Consider the following 19,846-nt stretch of genomic DNA (forward strand, 5'->3'; position numbering starts at 1 on the left):
ATTTTTTTTCTAGTGTATTTTGATAAGCTGAAATGTACAGAAATGGACTATGAATTATTTGGAAGATTCTATTTCACACATAAAGATATCCTTAATCATGACAATGGTCCTTTAATTTAACCATAATACACCTGAAATGCTTCTGCTTTCGGGGAAGAAGTGATTTTATATTAAAGACATTGACTGTTCTGATTTTTGATGGGTTGCTTAACTACTTACGGGTATTTTCACTTTCTGCACTTGTTTGTTAGTCAGCTTCTGGAAAGGCTTTTGTAGTGCCTGATTCAGCAGTTGCAGAGAATCAGTTGTACAGCAGGGCCAGGCCAGCTTCTGATAAATAGTAATTCAGGTCACAACTTCTGAGTGTGCTCCAAACTGTTGTGCTAATGAGTCAACACACTGCCTTCCCCAGGTCTGTACCATTCATTTGTATCTTACAGAAGTCAAGTTGCTGTGACTTCCCTCTTGCCACGTCTTCTTAAAACTAAAAACCCCACCTCTTATGTGGTTTATTTGAGTTAGGCAACTGTGTTGACAGTAAAAGACATATTTTCATAATCAGACTCAGACCTGAGCTAGGAGTGTTGAGTGTAAGAGTGTGCGGAAGCTGTTAGCTCCTGACAGAGCTGGATGGAGTTACTCATGGGAACCTGCCTCCCTTGCTGGTGCCGTGAGCACCCATCCAGCTTGAGCTTCACAGGCTGTGCTCTCTAAGGCAGCACTGGCCACCAGCAGCTGGGACAGGGCACCTCCATAATCCTGCCGCAGCACTGAGTTTTAGCAGTCTCCAGGAGACAGATACCTGTTGTGTTTGGAAGAGGTTGCTCTTTGAAGGTACAAGTGTACCTCTGGGTGCGGTGGCTGACACCTGCTCCCTTCCTGAATGAAGCTTCTGCCCCTGACTTGTAGAAAAACTCATCCTAGCAATGATGAGACTAGCAATAAGCCATAATGAGTTTGTTAAATATCGCTGTAGACAGTTCAAGTCCTTAGGTGGTAGAGATTCCCACTGTACATCTGAAGACCTCAATAAGGAACATGTAAATTATTAAAAAGCTTAAATTATTACTGAATTATTAAAAATGCTGAAGAGGGGAGGCCTTCTCTTTGTTAGTGGCTCCTTTCCTTGAGTTGACTGCTTCAGACAACAGTCAAATAGGTAACACAGCAAGTTTCTTGCTCTCAGCATCCCTCTGCTCTGCCTTCAGCAGAGGTTGCAAAGATACTGATCCCATCACCCGATTTCCAGCCTGCAGCAGTACTGGTGGTGTGCAGCACTTACTTACTTACATATTTCAAGCATAACTTCCAGTGCCTGGCTAAAATGGCCTCCAGCCCAGCTCTAGTTCTCCTAGAAAATCATTTCAGCTCTGGATGCTGGGTTTAGCCTTGAGCCTTTAACCTTTTTATCAGTCTCTGATAGGTTTTACAGCTTATGCCTCCTGCCACATCCACATTCACCTCAAACCTCAGCAAGAGTCTCGCTGGGAAACTCCAGCCCCCTCTTTGTGTGCAGCACAGGAATACGGCTGCAGTTGCTGTAGAAGCTGACTGAACAACTGAAACGTCCTAGTGCTTTCTGGGAGTCAGAGAGGAAAAGCCATGCTGACTGCAGCTCAGAACAAACCCAGTTGAAGGCCACAGCCTGTGCTTTCCATTGGGAAAAGGGGTGGCGCTGAATGATGGACCTTAAAGAACTGCCTTTTGGGCAGGGTGCCGTGATGAGGGAGTGCCTGTGAGCTTTCACCTTCTGGTGCCTGCAGCCTCATCCACTGAGGTTTGTGTTTCTGTACCGTGCAGCACGATGGGCAGCCAAAATGAGCTGCCTCCTCAGCGGTGGCTGCAGCCCCGGGGGTGATGTCTCATCACATTCCCTCCCACACAGACAAGAGGAAGATTCTTTCCACGTCCCCCTGTTTCAAGGGATGGTTCCTTGTTTGTTTGCTCTGGAATGTAAATAGGACAGCGTGCTTGTCACAGGAAATAAAACCAAGGTGGTTTGTGTTCACAGGGATTGCAACTGACATGTCAGAGCTTGATGCTTGGAGGAAGCAGGGTGGGTGTTTTTCTAGAGACCTGCACTAATAGCTATCTGAAAGTCCTGGTACCCTAAAATAAAAATCATGCATGAGGCTCCTGCATGTTTTAACAGTGTAATGACAAAAAGATTCTAAGAAGCCTTTAAATGCTGGGTTTTGTATGACTTTTAAATCATTACATGTATTATGAACTGGTTTACCCTGTTTTTTTCCCCTTAATGCACAGCTTTTCGTCAGCCTGAACGACATCTCTCGTTCACAACCCCCTCCTCAGCCTTGCACCAGAATGTCCATTTAACAAAAGGCATTTCAAACCCCTTTGCTTCTGCAATCCTCCTCTTTTCCCTCTAACCTCTTTCTGTCATCCCCTGTTATACTCAGACCAGTGCTGTGGGGCAAGGACACATCTCGCTCATTGTACGGGCTCACCCGCTTGAGGAGCAGCATTAAACACATAGAGCACCGAAAGATGGAGGAGGAAAACACCTTAAACAGCAGGAACCTCAGCTCTAAGTTCGTTCTTACCTTGCATGGTAATCCTGCCAAAGGCCACTGAACACCTTCATGCCATCGTGCTTGTAATGGGAATAAATGCCAGTTCTGAGCCAGGAAGCCAGGGAAGGTGTTAACATCCCTTTTCCTCCATAGCCTGTTCCTGTTGACACTTAAGATTCTTTTAGAAGACCCATCTTTAGTCTGGAGTTTAATGGTCTTGGGGCAAAACATCAGTTTCACCTTAAAGTAAGTTATTGGAGCTGACTCTGCCGTAATTAAATATTAGGAGTAAACGTGAGGGTGCTGAGGCACTGGCACAGAGCTGTGGCTGCCCCATCCCTGGCAGTGTTGAAAGCGAGGTTGGACACAGGGGCTTGGAGTAACCCGGTCTAGGTGGAAGGTGTCTCTGCCCGTGCAGGAGGTTGGAACTGGATGATCTTTAAGGTCCCTTCCAAACCATCCTGCGGTTCTATAATGGAAGAGGGGGGAAAGGAAAAACTAAATTAATAAAAAATAAAATTCTCCTATATATGAACATATCTCTACAAATCATGAAATTAATGTGGTAGCAGCCTGCACTGGCGGGAGCAGAGAGCAACCCCTGCTCTTCAGCAGCTACCGAGGTCCAGAAACATCCTCACCACATCATTGAACCACAGCATGTCATCTTAGAAACTGCTTTTTTTCCTCTTGCATTTGTGCCATCAGCTCAGGAGTGACTATACAGAAAAAGCAGACTGATACTCTTTTCTCTTTTTTCCAACAAAATGAGGCATGCAATGTGTCTCCATCTACACATTTAAACTTACTGAGATAGATTGTGGTTACCAGGTGTAACAACCTTATTAGACTGAATCTTTCTCTTCTTCCCATGAAACACACTTCACCAGTTCCCTGCGTGCTCATCTGGTACAATGAATATGAAGTATTCCTATAGGATTTGCATTCATTAACTGGAAGAAGAGTGGCTATTCAGTCATCATTACCTCATTTTAGAGGCTTTTAGAGTGGCTAACAAAGCAATTAAATGGAAAAGCCTTTTCCCCCCTTCAGTGTCCAGGTAAGGTCCTGATTAGAGTCAGCTGCCACACGTGGCACCACAGGCACCTCTCAGCCAACAGAGGCTTGGCAAGGATCGCCTTTTAGAGCCAGGCACAGCTCCACTGACAGCTTGGGAGAGACACGAGTTGCACCTACAGCTGTAATTCATAGCTGCGCTGCTGCTGTTAGCCACCATTCCTCCTGCTTTTGAGCAGCATTTATCATCAAGAAATTAGTATCTGCTCCTCCTATACCCTTCAGTTTGGGAAGATGAAATTACTGCATGAAAAGCTGATGCTGCTTTATTTCTGCCCCATAATTGGCTCCCTGAGGTGAAAGTACAGCAAGAAAGACGGGTCTCCTAATGCAGAGCCCTTCCTCTGCTCACCTCAGAAACTGAGGCTGAAAGAGGAGCCAAATTAGCAAAAAACAAAAAGCACCTTGTTTTATACTTTACTTCATGCATATGTTAAAACTACTTTGAGCTATTTAAATTACACTGGTTTTGAGTGTACAGATCCAGTAATGAAAATATGCAAGATGAAGTGCCAGTCAAATTGTGCATTTAATGCCTCCTAAACTCTACAGACACTGTTTTCATCATCATCCTTTAACGTTTTGGACTTCTCCCCACCACAGCTCTGCCCTCCTGCCCCCTGCTGTTTCAATGCAAACCCCCTTTTCCATCCTTCATTCAACTCAGCCACTCCTCTTTGCCATCTTCATTCCCCTACCAGCATTTCTTCATTGTCCAACCTGCATTTTCGCCACTGAACTCATTCCACTTAACAACCGTTGTCCAGATGACCACTTGCTCTGAACACTGGTGTGTGTAATTCCTCCTCCTTCAAAGACTGGCCTACACACGTGAATCTTGTTGGTCTAACAAGGACATGTTCACCTTAAACTATACCAGTGTGACACTTGCGTGTGCTGTCATGCTTCTGTCACCAGCCAGCGTAACCATTGGTAGCACATGGTAACAACCTATCCATGCCTTCCCCACACCTGCCGGCAATGCTCCCTGGAGCCTCCTTCCCTTCAAGAGAGGCATGGCAAGGTTAGTTTGCATCCTTACTGGGAAATTCTTCCTAGTTTTGGAGAAAAAAAATAGGTTGGGCTTAAAATGGTGTCTCTCTGTGGGAAAAGAAAGGGCCTGGCTTCTCTGTCCACCTTTCTGCTGGGGTGACAAGGCCCACTGCGGAGCCAGTGGCTCAGAGTAACTGTGGCTCCTCTGAGTGAGAAGTCAGCACAGAGCCCTGAGCTCCACCACACGCTGAAGGTTAAGGCTGCACCACTGCAGCCACACGCAGTCTCGCCACTGTTGGTGCGTTTCCCCGCACTGGTCAAGTTTTCAGACACAGGAGTTAGGCCCTGGGCCAGCCCTTTCTCTTCTCCATTCACACTGCAGATAAGGGCATGACAGCTTGCCTTCGCTTCCTCCACCACTCTGGTGGTCTGGCTTTTGCAAGCCCCCAGTGGCAAAGGCAGTTGAGATAAGATAAGCCACAGAGCCACGATTCAAAGTCAGAAGTCGGAACTGATTTATGCGACTATAAAACCAAAACCATTTGCCCTTTTTAAACTGAAACGCCATGAAAGTTCGAGTCTCCCCAACCCTAAGCCACTCCGGCATTTATGGGAACAAAGGTTTAAACTGAGCTTTCACTTAAACAAGTGCAACTTTCCCACAGACCCTGACATACCCTGTCAGACAGGTGATGGAAAACCAAGTAGCCAGCTCTGTAGCGCTAGTAACTACTGCTATTTGGTAGTAAGGAGCTTCCCTTCACCACCACTTACACATGCTCAGTTCCTCCTTTTGGGGACAAATTATTGGCAGTTGCGCAAGCATCACAAGTAAGAAATCTCCTCATGACCTTTATTTCTCTTCAATTTTGTAAGCAGCTGGGATCCAGTCACGCAAGGTCAAACTGCAATCCAAGAAACACTTTCTATTCCAAGTAACTTTGGAGAGTTTGCTCTACTGCAACACTTTCTACTAGTAAAATGTTCATTAAATATAGCAAATTTTAAACAAGAGTAATACAAAGCAAGTCCTTGAAATAGAAACCACCAGTAGAAGGATCTTAACACTAATAAAATTTGCAAACGAGTACTTAAAGCTGTACAGAGCAGAGACCTTGTGCCTAAGTAGAACAACCAAAACAACCTATTTTTGAGGCTACTAGAGCTCCAGTCTAATGTCAAGAAGCAGAACAAAATAATTGAAAAATACCACCAGAAATGGAAGTTACTTCCAGTCCTGTGGTTAAACCACCGAACTAAACCCAGAAAACCTCTTTAATCAATGAAAACCCCCACCACTGTGCCTTGTGTGTGTGAAATCAAATGGTTTCAACTCTAGTGCTATTGGCCCGATCAGATGATTATTCAAAGGGGTGTGATTTTTCCCTTCTCTGCAATGTTCTGCCAACTGTATAATTTTGAGGTGTGGAAGATGCTTTTGAGCCTCTCGAGGTGTGCATCTGATACAGAACATGGTTCTTTGTACATACAGCATTTTGGTTTGAAGACTGAGGGAAATTATCAGGCACAAATCAGGCAAGGGCAAAACCAGCAAAATGCTTACAGAGCTCTTGCTTTAAAAACAACAAAAGCAGGGGAATTTAGAATGTATTTCTCACTTTATTACCAAATTACTTGACCACTTCTAAACTGGGATAAAGGCAGATAAGAAGAGAGAAACCACTACTTCCTACATTTTTAGGAATACATTTAGGAGAACATTGGCACAGAAACTATATTACACATATACATTCAGTTGTAAATATTTTAATGTGGCTCCAAACATAAAAATGTTGGTAATTTTACAGAATTCTGTTAGGTATCGGTCCAAAAATATGGTTACTTGTATAAAACCCCCTCTATTAAGGTACGTGTAAGGTCATTTAGTGACGTTTGTTGGTCACTGACCTGTGTACAATTTCAGTTCCCGTAACAGTGAGGAAGTGGTGCATGACTACCTGGAAGGGGCAAGAGGTAACATCTCATTCCAATTTTAGTGATGATAGCAACTGAAAGCAGCAGGTTTTACCTGCTTTTTTGTTTCCTGTCTTTCTATCTTCTGAAGCCCCCATGCTATTGATGAACTGTTGACTGGCAAAGAGAACAGAAACGTGAGCAGATAGCAAATTGCATTTTATATTGGAATTGTCTGCCTCACACAAAGGTACCCTGGGGTTTGTTTACCCGGAGTGCCTAAAATAGATACACGATTTGCTCATTGCTTAAAGATCTGCAGGAGTTAATAAAACTCAGAAGAGAGTTATCATCAGTAAGTATGCTATTTGAGATAAATATAGATAACAGCCATTTTATCTACGCTTTCCCATTTCAGCCTGTTTAAGTCCAAATACCATTTCCATGACACTACAAGCTTAATGACAAAATAACATATGGCACAATAACTTCTCCAGCAAAGATACGTGGACAAGAAAGTATTACAGAGTAAGATCTGAGTGGAATGTTTGCCCTGATCTAGATGCAAACCTACTTTGCTACGGTCGCTCACAGAAAACCCCAAGTATGTTTTCTGACCTTGCTTTTTAAACTCAGGTGCAGCTCTAGGAGATGGTGTAGGGCATGTCCCACTCTGTACAGCAGATGGAATCTTACAATTAATTTCTGTGGGTTAGAAAGCCCAGGCCCTGGAGTTACTTAAAACATCAAGATATTGGTGTGCTAAGGAGCAAAGGAAGTACAATGCCAAAGGAATGCTGAACCAAGCAATGGCGTGAGTGATGGGGATTAGCAAAATCTCTTTTTTTCTCTTGGCAAAGTATCAGCAACTCACAGGATTCTCCAAGCATAGGTCTTATTCACAGGAGCTGCACAGGTCCTCGCCGCTGCAGCCATCCGACACTGGAGCACAGTGTCCCTGCTCTGCGACCTGCTCAGCCGTGTTCTGGCTGAGGCAGGCCTGCGCATCGCTGTCACCACTATCGCAGCTGGCAGGACATGTTTCTTCTGAGGCCCCGTCGTGACGGGCACCTCTGTCATTGGTCTCAGCTACCTCATCGCCCAAGTCTATGACATCATCCAGCTGCTGTTCCAGATCAGGCTTGGCTGCTGTTGAGATCTGTGCTTCTAAGTTTTTTGTGTTCTCCGTGACTTCAAATTCCTGCTTCTCCTCTGCCTTTTGCCTCTCCCTAGTACTCAGTTTAGCCTTTGTGGAATTCTTCATTTGTTTGTTGTGCATGTCTTCTTTGGAGAACCTCCAGTGAAACTACAGATAAGAGACCCAAATGTTAAGAGACCATTAGAGAGACTCTCACATTGACATCTACTTTTCTGAGTAGAAGAGTTTTCATTATTTAGTTTTAATTCAAAGACTAGTTTCACCAAAAAGACCTAAGATCAAAAAAAATTGCATGACTAAATTGGACAGCTTAAGATCATTTGTGCCTACACGGATATATCTATTATACAGAGAAAAGAGAGTGTGGTGCATTCTGCTTCTGCTTTTTCATATGCCTAGTGGGTACCACTCCACACGCTGTGTCACCACTGAGGCCTACAGAGGAAGCAATCCTATGACATTATTCCAACGTTTTTCACCAGGTTAGCAGCAGAACTAACACCATACCCAAGACTATACCCAAACACTAAAATATTCTGTACCACTTGTAGGAATTTTTTTGGATAAGAAAGCACAAGGCTGCCTCTTGTAGCACTTACTGTAAGACTTACCACAGCTGCCCCTTCAGAAGAACTGTTTTAACTACTATTCAGAAAGGGAACTAGCAGTACCTTGAAATCCTGACTTGACAGGTGTAACACATACAAAGGCTAACATGCCACTAACAGACCTGCTTCATCGTCAGCAAAGAAAGGGTCCTTCCCAAGGAAAAGGCAGACCATGTTCCAAGCCACCTCTGCGCCAGCCTGCACAAGTTTGTTAAGTAAGTACATGTGAATGTACTCATCAGGATATTCAGCAAATTTGGCTGTGGACCAAAAGCTGTTTCCTCCAGCGCAACCGTGTCTGTGCTGAAGTTGGTCTAAGGAAGGACTTGTGTTCATAAATTTTTGATCTAGCTATTTATTCCTTAATCAAAAAGCCATCCAAAACCTATTATGTTTATTAGATTATGAAGCTGGAGCAATGCTCTTTCCTTCTGCTTGCCAGAACTTAATGTAAAAAGAAAAGGGAAAAAAAGTAGAAACTTGCTTTCACCAGATTCTTCTTGGTTTTACTTAGAGGGAGCAATCTTTCACTTAAATATCATTACAGCTTAGAGAAAGAGGAAAGACAGAATCTCGGTTCTAGGGCTCAACTGTTTAAAATTCAGAGACATCAGAGTGTTTTCCTCTTTGACTTGCACAAGTGCTGGGCACCCACAACTCCCCTTTAACTCGAAGCTCTCTTCAGCAGAAGGTAAGGTCAGGGCCCTAAATGGGATAAAGATCAAACTGCAGGAGATTCTGTGTATATGCAAATGTCAGGTATTTATATTGTATTTCACAAACATGCAAACAGCCAGTTTCTGCTGACATAAGCATCACGTTTGTACAAAGTGAATGAACACGATGATCTCATTACTGACTGGATATTGCACTAACATGAGTACTTCTGTCTTACTGAAGCGAAAAATTAGTTGTACCACTCCCTGCATGTTTCCTTTTCTGTTCCTCCAGCTAAACTGAACAGCAGGTGGTTGGTGTGCATAGAAAAGATGGGTCAGTTTCCAGCACTGCAATGTCCTTTTAATTTTAGCAGACAATTTCCCCCCTCCGAGGGGTTATCTGTAAACATTTCAGACATGCCATGTCACAAGTTAAAAAAACTCCCCAGAGCCTGAGACATTGTATGTGCAGAATATTCAGCAACTTAGCCAAATACTAGGTTTGGCATCTTTGATGTGACTGGCAACAACCACGTACAGATGTAGAACCAGTCTTACATTTCTTTATATAACTATAATCCACATACCCTATTTTTCCTTGACCTTCAGTATGAAAATGTGCTGTAGTGATTCTGCCCTCAAATATGTCTGTGTATTTAATACTGTCAACGAGTAAATCCTTTGTTTTGTCAACCAGACATTAAGTTTTCATATCCCCCGAATGAAAAAATTTAAACAAAGCTCTGAGTCATCGGCATGGTACGTATTTGTTATTGTAACACAAGAAATCAGACTGATTTCTCCATCTGAAGACGTACAATCACTTATAGGTTCCCACCCCTAAAACGACACAGTGTGGTTTTAAGAATGACCAAATACAGGCATTCCAACCTTCACCCCAAGACCCCTTTAATCACCTGAAAACAAAGAGTAAAAACAAGAATGATGGGCTTTGTAACAGGTTCACAGAATACTCCAGGCTCCAGCTTTGCTAATGAGAGAGGGTAAATCCTAAATCACAGTGTCAGGCTCCCAGTGGTTCTCCCCTACTTCAGCCAGTTCAAACACCCTCCTGGTCTCCACTGTCTCTAAAAGATGACTTTCACAGAACCAGGCTCCAAAACAGTGAGGGCTTTATAGATGAAAACTATCTGTCATTATCTGAAATGCTGGGTAAAATGCTCCTAGTGCTCAGCTCTGCTTAGTGTTCCCCATCAGCTCCTGCAGGCCTCAAGCTCACTACTCTTCCTTGTGACACTGCATTAGCCAGCACTCATCAAAGCACACAGAACTAGGGAACACAAGGCTGTATTCATTAGCAACCTTTTCATCATGTGGTTCCAGAGATCTTTTCCATGCTTCACCTGGCTTTCCTGACCCTCTGTGTACTGAAAGGGCAAGGCAAACTCAAGCACTGTAGGAAGGTCAGCACTTCCCCTCTTTTCAGTCCTTCTACTTCCCTCTCAGCAGCCACAGTGTGACAGGTTTGGGCAAGGGTTCCCACAGATACACGTTTAAAAATGGAAATGGGAATACATGTGTGTATCCACATACATACACCATTAGCTGCCAGCTACATTCTCAGATAATTTAGTTGGATTCAGGCTTTTTTTTCTTTCCAACTCAAGTAGAATTCATTAACATTCACACAATAGACAGAAACACCAGCCAACATCAGGCCTCCATTGTGCCAGGCTCTACCCAAACACGAAGCAAGAAAGAAAGAGCAGTTTAAACAGGTAAGACAGGCAGTGTGTGAGAGAAAACAGTATTGGCTTCACCTTGCAGGCAGTGAACATGGGCAGAAAATTTTAGGTCACATATGGACGTTTATGGCCAGTTTATGTGAAGAGAATTCTGTCTCTTTTGCTGCCAGGAGTTCAGCACAGTATGAAATATAAGAGCTTTCACAGCAGTTGGGTGTTTTTTGTTTCTTTCATATGAACAGTTTGATTCCTTATGTCTTGCTACTGTATCAGAGAAATGTTGAATAGGCCATTTTTACTTCAATAGGAAATAAATTACAATATTAAAGTACCACCAACTAAAAGACAAAGAAACCAGGAGCTGAAGGTTGTTTACCTTGGATTCTTTCTTCTTTGCTTTCTGGGGCAAGGAAGGTCTCTGAAGAAATACAATTTGCTTTGTAGATAAATTTCCCTCCCTGAAAAGAAACAAATGCTCACTCCTGAGAATGAATTAAATTCACATCCAGCATCATTCAAAGTGAAAATCCATCTCAGTCATTTATTTCTGCAGGTCAAAGAAGAACAAAATGAAGAATGACCTAAACACTCCCTGTCCCCAGTGTCTTTGAGCAGCCTGGTATTTTGGGGGGAAAAAAAGAGCAACTGTTCAGCCTGATACAGCCTGTCAGCCTGTGACATGCTTTTGCTGAATGTTTTAGCATTAGTGTGTAAGCACAGAATAAACTGTTTGGAATGAAAAGCAAGAAACCCAAGTGCTCCAGTGCCTGTGTGTGGCAGTGTCTCAGGGACACCGGAGTGCTCCCTCCCTCATAGGGCACTAATCTGCAATGGGGCTAGGTGCTCCCTAGAGGTCTGCAGCATGGCAGGAGGCACAACCAAATGCCACCAGTGGTTAGACTGGGTGGGTGCCCTTCTGCACTGCCAGCCTGACCTGTGTTACTGAAGTTATAAATGGGATCTTCAGAAAACCAGATATACCTTTAAGAGACAGGGCTTACGAACCACAATTGTGATTTTCTGGTCATTCCTATATTTAAATATATATGAAAAACTTAAATACTGTTTTTCCCCCAGCACAGATGGCCTTTACTTTTTAGGGGTTTATGTGTAGGAGTAGTCTCCATCTAGATCTCCTGAAGTGCTGGGCATATTTTTACTCTTTTAAGATTAAAAAAAATCATGACTGATTATATTGGTGTATATGTATAAATATATTCCTGACCAGTGAAAGCTCAGAAAGCGCCATCTTCATGATTAACAAGTGGGATAATTGTTTTTCACCAGTTATGAGTAGTATTTTTAAATTACTTGCATTTATATTTAACCCCCCAGAATATTAATAATAGCAAAGTAGACTGCACAATGGTTATGTATGTAAACAGGGCTACTAGAGTAATGGAACACCAGTCTCACATGGCCCTGCTCAGCTAGACCTTGTGTATCAGCAGCATCAGACAGACATCGATTATGAATTAAATTTCTTCAGGTAGGCAACATCTCACTCCAACCGTTACCACACGTTTTGTCTTTGCTCGAAGAGGAGCTACTGGGAGATCCAGAGCATGGATTTTACAGTCAAGGAGTTTACAGAGACGCAGAGACAATACCCAGAAAACTCATGCAGAAACCACACTGCCACCGTGCAGTGCTTTGACGCCCCCAGACATGTGTTTCCTGCCACAGGTGGCTTGCGAGGCTCAGAAAACCCACAGAAGAGCTGCAGCAGGGTCTGCAGGGGCAGCTATGGTGCTCATGCAGGGGAATCCAGCCTGACTGCACAAACTGCAGTGCTCCAACAGCAACCGCCCTGGCCAAAAGGCAGCCCCCAGCCCTCCCTACCTGTTTGTCTTCACAATGGGAGTAGGAAGCACACATGTCAGCTGCCAGCCGTACATGGCAAGGGAATTCAGCAGCGGAACGTAGTCTGTCTGCACTTCAACTCCCTAGGAAAGAAAAATCAACAGTCAGCATCATCACTTGGAGTGTGACATTCAGTTTGATGTGGAAAAAAAACCCTTAAGAAAAAACATATGTGTGTTTTCTGAGAGGGAGAAAGGGTTTGCAGTGAAGCGGGTCACTTTGTATGTTCAGCTTGGCAGGAAGGAAAACGATCAAAACCATGAGACATGGGACCGTTCGTCCATACATCCCAACTGTTAAATGAGTTAGTTTGAAATGGTAAACATCTGTGATCTTGTTTTCACACTGCCTGAGTCATCCATCTAGCTTTAGATGACTCCAGATCTGAACAGGACAAATTCCTTGTATGTTATCAATTACCTCCTCCAAGGCAAAAAGACATTCAAGTAGTTAAAAAACAACAACTCTGCTTTGCTCAGATTCTGTTTTTGTCTGAGCTAGGATAAATCCTAGAGATCTGTACCGAAATCAGTCAGGTTACTCTATCGTGATGGAGCAAAAGCAAATTAGCCAACAACAACAACAAAACCAAAACCTAAGTACAGTTCTACTGCTTTTATCACCACAAAGACGCTTCGCTTCCTTGTTATTTTGAACTAGGAAATCCGTGGGCGAGACCAAAAGCGTTGCCTTTTAGTGCAAAATCTGGCTCCAGCCGCAACCAACCCAGCAGAGCCTTGTTAATTCTCCTTCTACTGAATGGCAGGCCCTGTAATTCACACAGAGAGAACCACTGGTGCTTGCAACCAAGACTGCTCTCCAGTGAGGTGTCTACTTGACGTCCAGTAATTTAACAAATAGATGCTAGAGCACGTTTACTAGTTTTTAATCTTAATAAACACAAATCAGGGAGATGGTAACTACCAGTCTCTACAAATGTAACTATATTCCACTGGAATAACAATTACACTTGCCAGAAAGCTCAGGCACTTCACACTGGTTTCATGTGCATGCAAGGAGTTTTAACTGCCAATTCTCAACACTGGGTAAGGCACAATAGTTCTGAAGCTCCAAAAAATCCATTTGTTCTGCAGTAATAAAATAGTCATTTGATCAGAACTAATCCAAATCCTTCTGTAGTTATTTTAAGGTATTTTAGTGAATTCCAATCTCAGCTATTCCTTTCTTCTAACAAATACAATTTAGGTCACTTGGTACCTTTATAACTGAGTGACTGTTTGACTATACCTATTAAAAACCTGATCGTGACTACAAATGCAAATAGCTGAAGAATCTGTATTACTGCTGCTTAAAACCAAAGACATTTAAAAACTCTACTGCACATAGTGCAAGCACTTCTAATTTCTGTACAGAGGCTTTCAGGGACTGACAGAGATACTGCTGCTTTATATCACCATGTAAAGACCAGAACTGCTAACTCTAGGAGAGGAAAGAGATGCCCTGCAAAAGGGGAGCAATACCACTCATGTCTTCTGTAGCAATCAGGACTTACACTACAGCTGTGATCATGGTAAATTTAGCGTCTCCTCAGACTCCCATTCTCCCCATAAGATGCATATTTTCCCCTCTTTCCAGTTTTTAAAATAGAGCATCCAAGAGTAATGCAAAAATTCTGACATATCAAGATGCCTTTAAGAGCTAATGTCTCAAGAAAACACATTAATAACACACTGAGATTGTAAGCCTGGTCAACAATGCCTTCCAAAAACAACTATGAAAATATGCAACATAAGCATTAAGAATAAGGTCAGAGCATCCACCATCACAAGCCTGCCATGAGGTGCTTGGAAGAATGCATAAAAGGACCTGACCAAAACATTGCTCCATCAAACAGTGTTTGGAGGAAAAACCACAAGGAGCTCACTCATTTAGGAGGTGGAAGACTAGCAGGTCAGGAAAGACTGGCACAGCAGACCTTGTCTGTGCCCCAAGCAACATTCTATGTGGCAAAGAGGATTTCTGTTTTGAATTCATTGCCTAAGGTTGGTGATTAACAGGGAGAACCTTCTCCTTGCATCAGGATGTGCCACAAACATCACAAATCAGAGGGAGATTAGGGCAACGAGGAAGGACATCAATAGCACGCAGAGCTCATTTGGCTGCTACAGAAGCCAAATTGTTTCAGGGACGCGCCATCACTCCTGCCACAGCCCCACTGTCCCTGCAGGCTCTGAGGCTTTGGACCTGTCTGACTTGTCAGGGTTAAGCATCATCTGCAGCAAAGGATGTTCTGTTTCACAATCCCAATGGTGCAGAAAGGAAAAGAGCAGGTAAGCACATTCAAAAGTGTAACGTTTTCAGAAATTAAATCCAAGATTAAATTAAAGGCAGGCTTAAGTATTTTTTAAAATCTGGAAACGTAAAAATCTCTAGGGAATGAGTGCTGTACAACTGTTACAAAAAAGGTGACTTCATTTTCCTGTGTGCTGGTACCCAACACTGCAATCTGCATGCTCAGCTGTTTGGGGGAAAGGAAGTGTAATGAATGCAGAGGCGTGCACCTTCTCTGAGCTCCTTAACAAACTCTCTGTGACTCTGCAGGACACTGCGCTGGTGTCAGACACTGCACCTCCTCCCCAGGTCCCTGGGGAATAAGCTGCTTCTCATAATTGGCTGCATTTGAAGATGACAGACAAGAGAAAGGAGTTATTCCTGAATAAACAGGTGTAATAGGAGCTTCAAGCTCCTTACTCGCAAATACAGAGAATTGAAGCTTTCTTTAAGACGACAAGAAATGACTTTTCCCTCCTCCTCCTGAATCATTGGCTGTAATCCTATCCTAGGACTGGAATTTGTGTGCCAGCAGGAGTCACGGTCATACAGACCTTTAATTGGTGTCATACTAAATGCTTTCCAAAGCAAAAATGCTTCTAAACAAACAATGCACTGGGGGACGGGGTAGAGAGGAAAAGAATTTATATTCAATACAATAATTAAAACTATTCTATCTACTATTATTTGAGACAATAGAAATAAAATGTCAAACAGAGACCCATAAGATGAAATGGCAATGCTCTTTCTAGGTAGCAAATACTGGATTTGAACACCAGAAGAAGTAGAAAGTACACTCTACTGAAAAAGAAGTGCTCAAATAATGCATCTCAAAGTGGGAGACATCTCATTCAGTGAAAGGGTGGAAAATTTTAATTAACTTGCTTCCCACTCTCCTGTGGATGATAAGTAATCTCTGATCACACCTTGAGTGTCAAGAAGCCGGAGCATATTGAGCTAGGTTTTTCCCTTGACTTGCATCAGATGAAAAGAATTCATTTTTTTTATAGTTGTACTGTTTGTTTTCAGCAATTTCTCCTTTCACAGTTGCTTCTGCTCATTAGAAAAAAAGAAGAAAAGAAAAAAGATTAAAAAATGGTAACGATAATATCTAGGGCAAGCCACACAAACAACTGCATTACCCATTTTTCTGTCCTTTTTCCCCCCTAGTGCAGCAATTTTAACCACAGCAAGATTATAAACAAAACAACTACTAAGCCTTTGTGAGACAGAAGTTCTTTAGAAATCATTCTTCCCCAGGTTGAGTGAATGTGATTTAGTTACAAGGCAGCTGTGGATTTTCACTGTTTAATATTTTTTCCAGCATGGATAACAGAGCGGAAGATTGAAAATCCCATTAAATAAATCTTAATAAAACCTTTATCAGCAAATCCTAACAGACTGTCTACTAAGATCTACAGACAGATGGCAAAGAGGATGGGAAGTAAAAAACACGAGTCGCTTTGGAAGTGTAACCTACTGTTGGGGAAAACAGTGCGTTCAAACCCAGCTCTTAGAAATAACAGAGGGGAGAGCCCACAAGGGAGACAACGTGCACCCCAGCCAGGGCTGCTCACCAGTCCCCAGCACTGCCAAAGCCTAGGGCTTTCTCTCCTAGGGCACTGAAGGGAGGAAGAGGAAGTGGTGAGGGCAGGACTTGTACCTTAGTGGAAAGAAGGAAAATAAAACGAGAGAAATTGAATATATAGGCTGTGCATGAATGACCTGGTAAAAGCATGCTGCAAATGTTTTATGTTTGCAGTAACACAGCTGACAGGTGGCCTAAATCTGAGCTTTAAATTTGTGAATTACTTGCCTTTTTCCCTTCAGCCTTCTACCAAAAGGTAATTTCTGCTAACAATGTAACATTATCGACCCATTAAAAATGTTCATTGGAAGCAAAAGAGAAGTTTCACAAGCGTTTCAGCAATAAAAGTTGGACCATGCACCTCTAGTATTGAGCTGCTCCTAAATTTCCACATGTAATACATGACAGCACCTTGTTAGCAGATACTTGCTACCCATCTATTCGCTGTATAGCAGAGGAGTGTGGGATGGCTCCTGCACCCTTACAAACCACCAGCAGCTTTTGGCAGCAGATAGGTCACTGGCTAACACAGACTAGCTGCCAAATTGGGACCCTGGTGGGAAGTTTATAGAAAAAAAGGGAAAAAATAAGTCCACTGACAGGCTTTTTGCACATTATTCTGGGCATATGTAATGCAGAGTTATTTATGATTAGTTAATATATGTGAATTCATGCACTGTGAAATATTTTTGAGAATATAAGGCTGTAACACTATATGGGGTAGCATCCTGTTAAGACAGTTTTTCTGTGATTCAGATGTATCCAGTCACAATTTCCATACACACACAGGCTGCTGAGCAGCATTCACATCTGTCTCCATGTCTAGGGTAAAATAAAAAACAAGCAAAAAGCCCTCCTATGCCCACAAAGACCACTTCTCTCAGTGGCTTCTGCAGATGCAAATCTGACTTTCTAGTCTATGTATAAACTAACAAAAAGGTTTGAGTGCTCCTGATACTGCCTGCACCTGTAACACAGGAACACATGTGCAAAGCAACACAACTTTGCATCTATAGAAGCACAGAATAAGTAGCAAAAGCTTCACAAGGTGAAAGTGTTGACGTGGAGGGTTCTTCACAAAGGAAGCACAGCAGCATCTTATGAAATGTGCTAAACTTACCATTGCACAGGTAGCATACATGTGATAGGTAGGACACCTCCAAATAACTGGCCACAAAGCACAAGAACTAAATGTGATCTATCAATCCATCAGTACATTTTCTTAAATAACTCTGGCACTTTTAGTTTCATAATTCCTGCAATACTTGTGCACACAGTACCTGAAGGTGTGTGCTCATGTTACTGTTTGTCCATCAACTGTTTTGGGGAAAAAAAAAACAAGACAGAAAAACCTGAGAAGTTGTATACTCTAGGGTGCCCTACCACACACACCTTAATCACAGGATCATAGAATGGTTTGGGTTGGAAAGGACCTTAAAGACCATCTACTTCCAAGTCCCCTGCCATGCACAGGGACACCTTGCACTAGACCACTTGCTCTGTCCAGTCTGGCCTTGAACACTGCCAGGGATGGAGCATTTACCACTTCTTTGGGCAACCTGTTCCAGTGCCTCACCAGCCTCAGTAAAGAACTTCTTCCTTAGATCTAACCTGAACTTCACCCATACAGTTTCCCCAACATAATTTTCTTTAGTTATATTTTTTTCTCAAACTTTGGCTTTTGCACAAAGGCCACGTGCCCTGCTCCATTATGGAGCTAATAACCTATTTCCATGTGAGCCAAAGCACAGACCCTCTACTGCTGCTGCTCCAGGCAGCATGGGAACAAACCTTGGCACTGCCCTTCACACACATACAGGCTGCATATGCGACTGATGGGGTCCCAGCACCTGCTTCCTACACTCCTCAAAATGCTGAGGCTCCTCTCAAACCTGCCTGGCAGCAGCACAGGGTCAAAGAGGTGCATTAGGCTAAAGGTGACCTGCTGGGGAAAAGAAACATGACTTGTGCCCTGTGTGTTCTTTTATAAAGCACAAAAGAGGACTGGAATGATTTTTCTTAGCTTGTTTCTAAATGGAAAATTGAGATCTGGTATGCTCACTTATTCCTGAAAGATTTTACGGGTGAGCAGAGAGCTAATTCTTATCTCTGATCCTGCCAGAAACCTAAGCAAACTGTGACAGATGATAGGATGTGATTTATTTTATTCATACAGTTTTAAATCCTGTACTTTTCTGCCTGTTTACTTCAAATGCCCTTTATTCACTTGGAAGAAGCATTCACCTTGCTATATGTTCAATACTGCCAGTGCCACAAGAAAGCATCAGGAAAGTTTCACATTCATATTGCTAGATTTTATTACTAAATTTATCAACAAAACCAAAGAAAGATTAGCCTGTGGATTTAAATCCTATCTAGAGCATATGTCTTCTAAGTTCAGTAGACAAATACATATATATGCTGCTTTCACTTCTTACATGAGAAGAATGAAACAAGAATTATGAAAATCTTTTGAAGAGAACAGGCTCCTGAAGGGTTTTTTTCATCTTTTCTTAAAAAGCAACAAGGGGCACAATGATGAAATACTATGCCCAGGCAACCTAGATGTTCTTTGGGTGGCAAAGAGGGTCACACTCACAACTGCTTTTCATGCCCATCGCCCTCAGTTCCTTTGCTGACCTGGTCATGCCTTTCTTCCATGGCCAGAGAATGCAGAACGTAGTTTAGCTGACATATGACCTAAATCAGACTTACAGACAAATCAAATCCTCATTTCCAGAGAATTTGTTCCAAGGCTTACATTAAGGCAACTTGCAACCTAAGCTCAGCAGAGATAATTTTTAAGTCTTTGATATGTCGCACTTTAAAAGATTTACAGTGTCTACAGCAGACGCTGACCCCATTCAGTTCTGCCAGGCCAATGGCAACGCCGTGGTGTATTTGAGATTTTAATTCATATCAGTACACTAAAGATATGGTATAGCAGAAAATAAAAAAGTGATGAATCACCAGCTGAAGATTTTCAATGAGAAAATACCTGTAAGTTAAGGACAGTATTTTCAAAATTAACACGGCTTCAGAAGCAGATCAATACAGAAATCTAAAATAAATGTTATAGCACTTAATTTTAAAGGCAATATTAACTATTTTGTCTTGGGTAATGGGGAAGAGAAGGTGACAGATTAGAGTTGGGAAGAGGGAAATCATGAAGGCTGTGATTAATCAGAACTGTCTACCCACATTTGCCTACGCAAGCAGAATTAAAACCATCAAACAAGTTTTAGGGCTAGATCTCAGAGGCTGTGGTGGAAATAATATGCCCTGACATTTTGAGAGTTGAAGTGATAAATGATGAGAGCAGCATTTTGTCATTAGAAGTCCTGTGGTCATTTGCAGAGGATGCCGCAGCTCTACTTAGAGAAGAAAGAGTTAAATTACTCAGAGCTATTACATCCTGTCTGCAGCTTGGCGGGACCACATACTGTGACAGCT

General features: G+C 42.6%; 1 protein-coding gene across 1 annotated transcript in view; it reads right to left on the reverse strand.

Annotated features, from left to right (window-relative positions):
- Window positions 1–7,413: 7,413 nt before the first annotated feature.
- The window catches only part of RFTN1 (raftlin, lipid raft linker 1), a gene marked incomplete at its 5' end in the record, with an annotated part of 29,386 nt that continues 16,953 nt past the window's right edge, over window positions 7,414–19,846 (reverse strand). The window contains 3 exons of the mRNA XM_010015504.1: window positions 7,414–7,824; window positions 11,027–11,108; window positions 12,493–12,596. Coding sequence (XP_010013806.1) covers window positions 7,414–7,824; window positions 11,027–11,108; window positions 12,493–12,596 — 597 coding nt within the window. The remainder of the gene's footprint in view (window positions 7,825–11,026; window positions 11,109–12,492; window positions 12,597–19,846) is intronic.

This window comes from Nestor notabilis, unplaced genomic scaffold, assembly GCF_000696875.1.
Source record: "Nestor notabilis isolate BGI_N333 unplaced genomic scaffold, ASM69687v1 scaffold10135, whole genome shotgun sequence".
In the NCBI taxonomy this organism is placed as follows: Eukaryota; Metazoa; Chordata; class Aves; order Psittaciformes; family Psittacidae; genus Nestor; species Nestor notabilis.